At 45.3% G+C, this 10,735-nt stretch overlaps 1 protein-coding gene across 1 annotated transcript in view; it reads left to right on the forward strand.

Annotated features, from left to right (window-relative positions):
• The window catches only part of supt6h (SPT6 homolog, histone chaperone and transcription elongation factor), a 28,951-nt gene that overhangs the window by 163 nt on the left and 18,053 nt on the right, over positions 1 to 10,735 (forward strand). Inside the window, exons 2-13 of the mRNA XM_038964766.1 lie at positions 808 to 915; positions 1,046 to 1,210; positions 1,691 to 1,764; positions 2,351 to 2,552; positions 2,695 to 2,776; positions 4,150 to 4,408; positions 4,504 to 4,605; positions 6,991 to 7,104; positions 8,494 to 8,583; positions 8,759 to 8,901; positions 9,442 to 9,596; positions 10,450 to 10,563. Coding sequence (XP_038820694.1) covers positions 819 to 915; positions 1,046 to 1,210; positions 1,691 to 1,764; positions 2,351 to 2,552; positions 2,695 to 2,776; positions 4,150 to 4,408; positions 4,504 to 4,605; positions 6,991 to 7,104; positions 8,494 to 8,583; positions 8,759 to 8,901; positions 9,442 to 9,596; positions 10,450 to 10,563 — 1,597 coding nt within the window. The 5' untranslated portion in view covers positions 808 to 818. The remainder of the gene's footprint in view (positions 1 to 807; positions 916 to 1,045; positions 1,211 to 1,690; positions 1,765 to 2,350; positions 2,553 to 2,694; positions 2,777 to 4,149; positions 4,409 to 4,503; positions 4,606 to 6,990; positions 7,105 to 8,493; positions 8,584 to 8,758; positions 8,902 to 9,441; positions 9,597 to 10,449; positions 10,564 to 10,735) is intronic.

The raw sequence follows: 10,735 nt of genomic DNA on the forward strand, positions 1-10,735 counted from the left end.
GGTGTCCAGTGAAATAATCCCGCGCCAACAACATGGGAACAATAGCATTGACTGTTGTCCCCCTGGCTAATTTGTTAACGTGCTGTTAGCTAAGTTAACTAGCTACAGGGGCCTTGTTGTTGTCGTCTCCCAGTACCTTGATTTAGCAACAAAACATATTGCTAACTGAAGTCAAGGATACACAATTCAGAGTTCATTATCAACGTGTCTTGGTAATATAACAACTGAAAGTCGCCACATGGCTAACGAAAGCCCTTCACGTTTAACTTAGCTAGCTAATGGAGTTTTTGTGCTTGCTAGCCAGTTAGCATGGGTATATAGCTAATTAGCTACTGAGATACGAAGTTCAAAACAACGAAAAAGCATAGTTGGCTAGTTATGTAAGCGTTCTATAAAACTGTAGAGATGGTTGGCTAGAAAACCAAGCATCCCAGCGCAACATTGGTTTCTTAAATTAACCGTACCTAACGTTAGCTAGCTAGGTACTGTAGTATCTAAGTGTGCCGTTTGTCTTTTCTGTTCACTGGTGTTTACTGGTCTTTTGTTTGCGTGAGACGTCAATCATCTGTTTGAACATGTTGTTCCAGAATCGCGCAACTCGTTACGGTTCTCAATCCATCCACGATTCTCTCTTCTGAACGTTGTTGTGCGGGATCGAGTGCCTTACTAGCTTTCCTGGTTTGGTGCATCATTGAAACTGACAGCAAGACTGTTAAAGCAACTCTGAAACTAATATTATTTAAATATATGAGACAAATTCTCTCTTTTAGTGCGATCCTTGTGTTAACCTGTAGCGTGTGTGTCCAGGCCTTGCAGACATGTCTGACTTCATCGATAGCGAGGCTGAGGAGTCGGAGGAGGAGTTTGAAGAGAAAGACCTGAAGCCTAAAAAGACCCAGGCGTTTATGGATGATGGTGAGCACATGATTACAATGTACTGATTTCGTATGATTCGTGCAATTCCTCTATCATGTATTCATCTGTGTGTTTAGTTTATGAGCAAATGTTTGCATGTGTGTTTAATTCTTCCTCCAACCCCCAACAGAGGAAGAGGAGGAAGAGTTAAACACAGAGGACCAGGATGAGCACGGGAACCTGATGGGGCTCATCGACGATGATGTGGATGAAGATGAGGAAGAGAAGAAAAGCGGAGGAGCGGGCAGCGGCAGCGACTCAGAGGATGAAGTCAGACACAGACGCAAGAAACGCAGTAAGTTTGGGCTTCAGGGCTGTTTGAGAGATTTCATTCCCCAAAAATTGGTAGTCTTGCCTAGTAGATAAATGAAAGCAATTTTATGTAAACTAATTTCTTCTCTGTCACACTTTTCCCTCTATCTCTCCTTTCCTACCTTCCTACCCCTTTCTTGCTCCTTTCCTCCCTCGCCCCCCCCCTCTCTCGCTCCTTTCCTACCTCTCCCTCCCACCCTCTTTCTACCCCCCCTCCCTCTTTCCCCCTCTCTCTCACTCCCTCGCTCCCCCTCTCTCTCCCTTCCTCCCTCTTTCCCCACTCTCTCACTCCCTTCCTCCCTCTTTCCCCCTCTCTCTCACTCCCTTCCTCCCTCTTTCCCCCTCTCTCTCACTCCCTTCCTCCCTCTTTCCCCCTCTCTCTCACTCCCTTCCTCCCTCTTTCCCCTCTCTCTCACTCCCTTCCTCCCTCTTTCCCCCTCTCTCTCACTCCCTTCCTCCATAGACTATGACGACTACCTGGATGATGATGATCTGGACCTTATTGAGGAGAACTTGGGAGTCAAAGTCAAGAGGAGGGTAAGCAGTCACTTCCTGTCTGGGTTAGGGTAAGCAGTCACTTCCTGTCTGGGTTAGGGTTAGCAGTCACTTCCTGTCTGGGTTAGGGTAAGCAGTCACTTCCTGTGTGGGTTAGGGTTAGCAGTCACTTCCTGTTAGGGTAAGCAGTCACTTCCTGTCTGGGTTAGGGTTAGCAGTCACTTCCTGTCTGGGTTAGTGTTAGCAGTCACTTCCTGTCTGGGTTAGGGTTAGCAGTCACTTCCTGTCTGGGTTAGGGTTAGCAGTCACTTCCTGTCTGGGTTAGGGTTAGCAGTCCCTTCCTGTCTGGGTTAGGGTTAGCAGTCCCTTCCTGTCTGGGTTAGGGTAAGCAATCACTTCAATTATAATCATGTAATTGTTATCGAAAAGGCTAAATTGATCCTATATCAGCACTCCTACTCTGAGATGCTTTGTGATTCAAATGAGTCATGATAACATATTCAAGTATCATATAAATGCATAACCTGAAATGGGCTCCAGTTTAAACATCTTTCCCCCATCCTCGCCATCCTCTATGAGGACATGGACCCCAGTTTAAACGTCTCTCCGTCCTCTGTTGTCCTGACAGAAGAAGAAGTATGACCGTGTGAAGACTATGGATGATGATGAAGATGACGAGAAGGACCAGATCGCAGACGAGATCTTCCACAGAGGAGATGACGAGGACGGAGAGGGGGAGCTGGAGGAGGGAGAGACAGTCGACCCGCCCCTACGTCGCCATGGTGAACGCCTCGATGAGGAGGAGGAAGAGGAGGGAGAGGAGGAGTCGGGTACTTTTGATGATAATGTTACATTTAGTACCTGAAATTATTTTTGAAAAACTCTGTTCTATATATGCAAATATAAACATATTACAGGAAAGATCATTTTGTCTGAAAACTTCCTGGCTCTGATAATCACTTATTTCCTCAGATATTGATGACTTTATCGTGGACGACGATGGCCAACCTATCACCAAGAGGAGAAGCAAGAAGTTCTCAGGATACACGGACGCGTGAGTGTTCACTCACCACCTCAGGGTTAGGGATAGTGTTAACTTCAGGGTTAGGGATAGTGTTAACCTCAGGGTTAGGGATAGTGTTAACCTCAGGGTTAGGGATAGTGTTAACCTCAGGGTTAGGGATAGTGTTCACCTCAGGGTTAGGGATAGTGTTCACCACCTCAGGGTTAGGGATAGTGTTCACCACCTCAGGGTTATGGATAGTGTTCACCACCTCAGGGTTAGGGATAGTGTTCACCACCTCAGGGTTAGGGATAGTGTTCACCACCTCAGGGTTAGGGATAGTGTTCACCACCTCAGGGTTAGGGATAGTGTTCACCACCTCAGGGTTAGGGATAGTGTTCACCACCTCAGGGTTAGGGATAGTGTTCACCACCTCAGGGTTAGGGATAGTGTTCACCACCTCAGGGTTAGGGATAGTGTTCACCACCTCAGGGTTAGGGATAGTGTTCACCACCTCAGGGTTAGGGATAGTGTTCACCACCTCAGGGTTAGGGATAGTGTTCACTCACCACCTCAGGGTTAGGGATAGTGTTCACTCACCACCTCAGGGTTAGGGATAGTGTTCACTCACCACCTCAGGGTTAGGGATAGTGTTCACTCACCACCTCAGGGTTAGGGATAGTGTTCACTCACCACCTCAGGGTTAGGGATAGTGTTCACTCACCACCTCAGGGTTAGTGATAGTGTTCACTCACCACCTCAGGGTTAGTGATAGTGTTCACCACCTCAGGGTTAGGGATAGTGTTCACCACCTCAGGGTTAGGGATAGTGTTCACTCACCACCTCAGGGTTAGGGATAGTGTTCACCACCTCAGGGTTAGGGATAGTGTTCACTCACCACCTCAGGGTTAGGGATAGTGTTCACTCACCACCTCAGGGTTAGTGATAGTGTTCACCACCTCAGGGTTAGGGATAGTGTTCACCACCTCAGGGTTAGGGATAGTGTTCACTCACCACCTCAGGGTTAGGGATAGTGTTCACTCACCACCTCAGGGTTAGGGATAGTGTTCACTCACCACCTCAGGGTTAGGGATAGTGTTCACTCACCACCTCAGGGTTAGGGATAGTGTTCACAGGTTCACTCACCACCTCAGGGTTAGGGATAGTGTTCACTCACCACCTCAGGGTTAGGGATAGTGTTCACTCACCTCCTCAGGGTTAGGGATAGTGTTCACCACCTCAGGGTTAGGGATAGTGTTCACCACCTCAGGGTTAGGGATAGTGTTCACCATCTCAGGGTTAGTGTGGACAGACCTGTATACGATCCCATCCGTCCTAGAGGTTTCCTTCCATCAAATGCTGAACAACCATTGAGAGCAGAATGTTTTCACCTGTCCCCTCTGTTCTTCTGTCCCCGTCTACAGAGCCCTCCAGGAAGCTCAGGAGATCTTCGGCGGCGACTTTGACTTTGCGGAGTTCGACGCCGACGGTGCTTATGAACAGGGTGAGGAAGAGGAGGAGGACCAGGATGAAGAGGGCTGGGACCGGCCCAAGAAGCCAACGAAGAGGAGAGTGGGGAGGAAGAGCATCTTCGAGCTCTACGAGCCCAGCGAGCTGGAGAGTAGTCACATGACTGACCAGGACAACGAGATCCGCTCCACAGACATGCCAGAGAGGTTCCAGGTAGGGTTGTGTTTGTCTGTTTCACCCTCCTGTGTTCTTGAATCTAGTTGTGATATGTTAATAAAGCCGTGTGCGTCTCACACTCCGTCCTGTAGCTGCGCTCCATCCCAGTGAAGCCTGCTGAGGATGATGAGTTGGAGGAAGAGGCAGAGTGGATCTACAGAAACGCTTTCTCAACCCCCACCATCTCCATGCAGGTAGGAACCTCTGACTACACACACACACACACTACACACACACACACACACACTACACACACACACACTACACACACACACACTACACACACACTCACACACACACTCACACTACACACACACTCACACACACACTCACACACATACTCGCACTCACTCACACACTCACACTGACTACACACACACACTACACACTGACTGCACACACACACACACTACACACTGACTACCCATACACAAATTGACTGCATACACACACTGACTACCCATACACAAATTGACTGCATACACACATTACACATTGACTACATACACACACTACCTCAGGCCACCCCCACCATGTCTATACAGATTTGAGCCTCTGACCTGCTGTGGAGAGTGATTCCATAGGAAACCAGGACAAAGAAGGAACATGAATTTAGGGGTTTTCATTAAATCGTAAAACACGTGAACATCCCATTACCCTCACTATTATCATACAGATAAAACACGTGAACATCCCATTACCCTCACTATTATCATACAGATAAAACACGTGAACATCCCATTACCATCACTATTATCATACAGCTAAAACACGTGAACATCCCATTACCCTCACTATTATCATACAGCTAAAACACGTGAACATCCCATTACCCTCACTATTACCATACAGCTAAAACACATGAACATCCCATTACCCTCACTATTATCATACAGATAAAACACGTGAACATCCCATTACCCTCACTATTATCATACAGATAAAACACGTGAACATCCCATTACCCTCACTATTATCACACAGATAAAACACGTGAACATCCCATTACCCTCACTATTATCATACAGATAAAACACGTGAACATCCCATTACCCTCACTATTATCATACAGATAAAACACGTGAACATCCCATTACCCTCACTATTATCATACAGCTAAAACACATGAACATCCCATTACCCTCACTATTATCATACAGCTAAAACACGTGAACATCCCATTACCCTCACTATTATCATACAGATAAAACACGTGAACATCCCATTACCCTCACTATTATCATACAGCTAAAACACATGAACATCCCATTACCCTCACTATTATCATACAGATAAAACACGTGAACATCCCATTACCCTCACTATTATCATACAGCTAAAACACATGAACATCCCATTACCCTCACTATTATCATACAGCTAAAACACATGAACATCCCATTACCCTCACTATTATCATACAGATAAAACATGTGAACATCCCATTACCCTCACTATTATCACACAGATAAAACACGTGAACATCCCATTACCCTCACTATTATCATACAGATAAAACACGTGAACATCCCATTACCCTCACTATTATCATACAGCTAAAACACATGAACATCCCATTACCCTCACTATTATCATACAGATAAAACACATGAACATCCCATTACCCTCACTATTATCACACAGCTAAAACACGTGAACATCCCATTACCCTCACTATTATCACACAGCTAAAACACGTGAACATCCCATTACCCTCACTATTATCACACAGATAAAACACGTGAACATCCCATTACCCTCACTATTATCACACAGCTAAAACACGTGAACATCCCATTACCCTCACTATTATCATACAGCTAAAACACATGAACATCCCATTACCCTCACTATTAACATACAGCTAAAACACATGAACATCCCATTACCCTCACTATTATCATACAGATAAAACACATGAACATCCCATTACCCTCACTATTATCATACAGATAAAACACGTGAACATCCCATTACCCTCACTATTATCATACAGCTAAAACACGTGAACATCCCATTACCCTCACTATTATCATACAGATAAAACACGTGAACATCCCATTACCCTCACTATTATCATACAGATAAAACACGTGAACATCCCATTACCATCACTATTATCATACAGATAAAACACGTGAACATCCCATTACCATCACTATTATCATACAGATAAAACACGTGAACATCCCATTACCCTCACTATTATCATACAGATAAAACACGTGAACATCCCATTACCCTCACTATTATCATACAGCTAAAACACGTGAACATCCCATTACCCTCACTATTATCATACAGATAAAACACATGAACATCCCATTACCATCACTATTATCATACAGATAAAACACATGAACATCCCATTACCATCACTATTATCATACAGCTAAAACACGTGAACATCCCATTACCCTCACTATTATCATACAGCTAAAACACATGAACATCCCATTACCCTCACTATTATCATACAGCTAAAACACATGAACATCCCAGCACAGACCTTACTATCTCAGTCCACTATCATACTATTTTTACTTTGTTTTTAAATCAACTGTTGTCTGTGTGTTCAGGAGAGTACAGATTACCTGGACAGAGGGGCCACAACTAACTTTAGCAGGAAGGGCCCCAGCACCATCGCCAAGATTAAGGAGGCCCTCAACTTCATGAGGAATCAGCATTTTGAGGTACACTGCCCTGATACTAACAGTGTGTGTGTGTTGTGGCTAAGGCTCTAACATTGTGTGTGTGTGTGTGTGTAGTGGCTAAGGCTTTTAACAGTGTGTGTGTGTGTGTGTGTGTAGTGGCTAAGGCTCTAACAGTGTGTGTGTGTAGTGGCTAAGGCTCTAACTGTGTGTGTGTGTGTGTGTGTGTGTGTGTGTGTGTGTGTGTGTGTGTGTGTGTGTGTGTGTGTGTGTGTGTGTGTGTAGTGGCTAAGGCTCTAACAGTGTGTGTGTGTGTGTGTGTAGTGGCTAAGGCTCTAACAGTGTGTGTGTGTAGTGGCTAAGGCTCTAACAGTGTGTGTGTGTGTGTGTAGTGGCTAAGGCTCTAACAGTGTGTGTGTGTGTAGTGGCTAAGGCTCTAACAGTGTGTGTGTGTGTAGTGGCTAAGGCTCTAACAGTGTGTGTGTGTGTGTGTGTGTGTGTGTGTGTGTGTGTGTGTAGTGGCTAAGGCTCTAACAGTGTGTGTGTGTGTGTAGTGGCTAAGGCTCTAACAGTGTGTGTGTGTGTGTAGTGGCTAAGGCTCTAACTGTGTGTGTGTGTGTAGTGACTAAGGCTCTAACTGTGTGTGTGTGTGTGTGTGTGTGTGTGTAGTGACTAAGGCTCTAACTGTGTGTGTGTGTAGTGGCTAAGGCTCTAACTGTGTGTGTGTGTGTGTGTGTAGTGGCTAAGGCTCTAACTGTGTGTGTGTGTGTGTAGTGGCTAAGGCTCTAACAGTGTGTGTGTGTGTGTGTGTAGTGGCTAAGGCTCTAACAGTGTGTGTGTGTAGTGGCTAAGGCTCTAACAGTGTGTGTGTGTAGTGGCTAAGGCTCTAACAGTGTGTGTGTGTGTGTAGTGGCTAAGGCTCTAACAGTGTGTGTCTGTGTGTAGTGGCTAAGGCTCTAACAGTGTGTGTGTGTGTGTGTGTGTGTAGTGGCTAAGGCTCTAACAGTGTGTGTGTGTGTAGTGGCTAAGGCTCTAACAGTGTGTGTGTGTGTAGTGGCTAAGGCTCTAACAGTGTGTGTGTGTGTAGTGGCTAAGGCTCTAACAGTGTGTGTGTGTGTGTAGTGGCTAAGGCTCTAACAGTGTGTGTGTGTGTGTAGTGGCTAAGGCTCTAACAGTGTGTGTGTGTGTAGTGGCTAAGGCTCTAACAGTGTGTGTGTGTGTAGTGGCTAAGGCTCTAACAGTGTGTGTGTGTAGTGGCTAAGGCTCTAACAGTGTGTGTGTGTGTGTGTGTGTGTGTGTGTGTAGTGGCTAAGGCTCTAAAAGTGTGTGTGTGTGTGTGTAGTGGCTAAGGCTCAAACAGTGTGTGTGTAGTCGCTAAGGCTCTAACAGTGTGTGTTTGTGTGTGTGTGTCTCTCTCTCTGTTCCCTCCAGGTTCCGTTCATCGCATTCTACAGGAAGGAGTACGTGGAACCGGAGCTCAACATCAACGACCTGTGGAAGGTCTGGCAGTGGGACGAGAAGGTAAAGGATGACCTTTGTCATGTGACATAAGACCTGGAGGCTCACACACTTCTGTGTTTACCAGCAGTTGGTAACCTTTGCTTTTAGGTTGTACCAACTGTAATCCAGAAGCCTCGTTCCATTGTTGATTCTCCTCGTATTGACCCACTTCCTGTCCCTCGACCCCTGACCTCAGTGGTGCCAGCTGAAGAGCAGGAAGCAGAACCTGACACGTCTGTTCCGGAGGATGCAGGGGTACCAGTATGAGCAGATCTCTGCCGACCCTGACAAGCCCCTGGCCGACGGCATCAGACCCCTGGACACTGCTGATATGGAGAGGTACGTAGTACGGTTCCACACAGGGTCAGAGGAAATGGGGACTGCTTCCAAAATGGCACCCTATATAGTGCACTACTTTTGATCAGAATAGTTATCCATGGAGAGGTATGTCTAAACACGGCCGTAGGAGAACAGTGGTATTAACAGGGTCAATGGGACCCGTGATTGACAAGCTCAGTCCTGTACATTGTGTAAACGTTATAGCAACAGGTCTAAAAGGCTAGATAGGAAGTTCAGGAATAATTTTTTTTGGATGATATGGTCTTTCCCACAACGTGTGCTCAAGTGTTGTAATGCACTAAGGGCCAGTTTCCCGGATACAGATGAAGCATAGAGATGTGTTTTCTTCTCAGGGCTTTGTCTGTGTCTAGAAAGTCAACAGACTTCCCATAACATGATAGTACATCAAAGTTCAGAAGTCTCATAGCCCCATGTCTTCACAGAAGCCAGGACCCATTTAGTAAAGTCCAGCTAGTCTTACTGTTCCCCTCTGCTGCCCTCGCCCTTCTCCTCCCCTGCCCCCTCCTCTACCCCCTGCAGACTGAAGGACGTCCAGTCCATAGATGAGCTGAGTGATGTGTATAGTCACTTCCTTCTGTACTATGGCCGAGACATCCCCAAGATGCAGAACGCAGCCAAGGCCGCCAGCAAGAAGAAGAAGAAGAAGAAGAAGAAGATTGAGGTCAACGAGGAAGGTTGGACGCCATGTTGACAATTATAACTGATTACTATTATATTGAATAACCATATTGTTAACCCAGAAATTATTTGATAAGGAGATCAAAATGGCTGCCAAGAGGATTTCGATGTTTCCCTATTTCTTTGAAATCACACCCTGAGACTGCTGGCTAAAATATCAAAGCAAGGTGTCGTTGTTGTATATAGTAAAAGGTGTCGTTGTATATAGTAAAAGGTGTCGTTGCTGTATATAGTAAAAGGTGTCGTTGCTGTATATAGTAAAAGGTGTCGTTGCTGTATATAGTAAAAGGTGTCGTTGCTGTATATAGTAAAAGGTGTCGTTGCTGTATATAGTAAAAGGTGTCGTTGCTGTATATAGTAAAAGGTGTCGTTGCTGTATATAGTAAAAGGTGTCGTTGCTGTATATAGTAAAAGGTGTCGTTGCTGTATATAGTAAAAGGTGTCGTTGCTGTATATAGTAAAAGGTGTCGTCGCTGTATATAGTAAAAGGTGTCGTTGCTGTATATAGTAAAAGGTGTCGTTGTTGTATATAGTAAAAGGTGTCGTTGCTGTATATAGTAAAAGGTGTCGTCGCTGTATATAGTAAAAGGTGTCGTCGTTGTATATAGTAAAAGGTGTCGTCGCTGTATATAGTAAAAGGTGTCGTTGTTGTATATAGTAAAAGGTGTCGTTGCTGTATATAGTAAAAGGTGTCGTTGCTGTATATAGTAAAAGGTGTCGTTGTTGTATATAGTAAAAGGTGTCGTTGTTGTATAAAGTAAAATAACAGCACCTTTTCAACAACCCTGTTTTGACTTTTTTTGTGTGATTTCCACACTCCACACATTCCACACACTCCAATCCTTTCAGGTGAGGAGGAAGAGGTAGAGGAAGAGGTGGAGGAGGAGGAGGAAGAGAAGGGGCCTGACCTGAAGCTGGCATCTCGTAGAGACATGTACAGCATCTGTCAGAGCGCCGGGCTCGGTGAGTCACCTCTGACCTCTCGTCTATTTATCTGTACTGAATGGGACCTACGCTTGACTTCATTGTGCTTGTGATTGCTGAAAGGGGCTTGACATGTGAAACGTGAAGAAAATATACCCTGCTCTGCATCAAGACATTACTTCTGGCAATCTGTCTCATCCTTTTCAAATTC

This window comes from Salvelinus namaycush, chromosome 26, assembly GCF_016432855.1.
Source record: "Salvelinus namaycush isolate Seneca chromosome 26, SaNama_1.0, whole genome shotgun sequence".
Classification (NCBI taxonomy): Eukaryota; Metazoa; Chordata; class Actinopteri; order Salmoniformes; family Salmonidae; genus Salvelinus; species Salvelinus namaycush.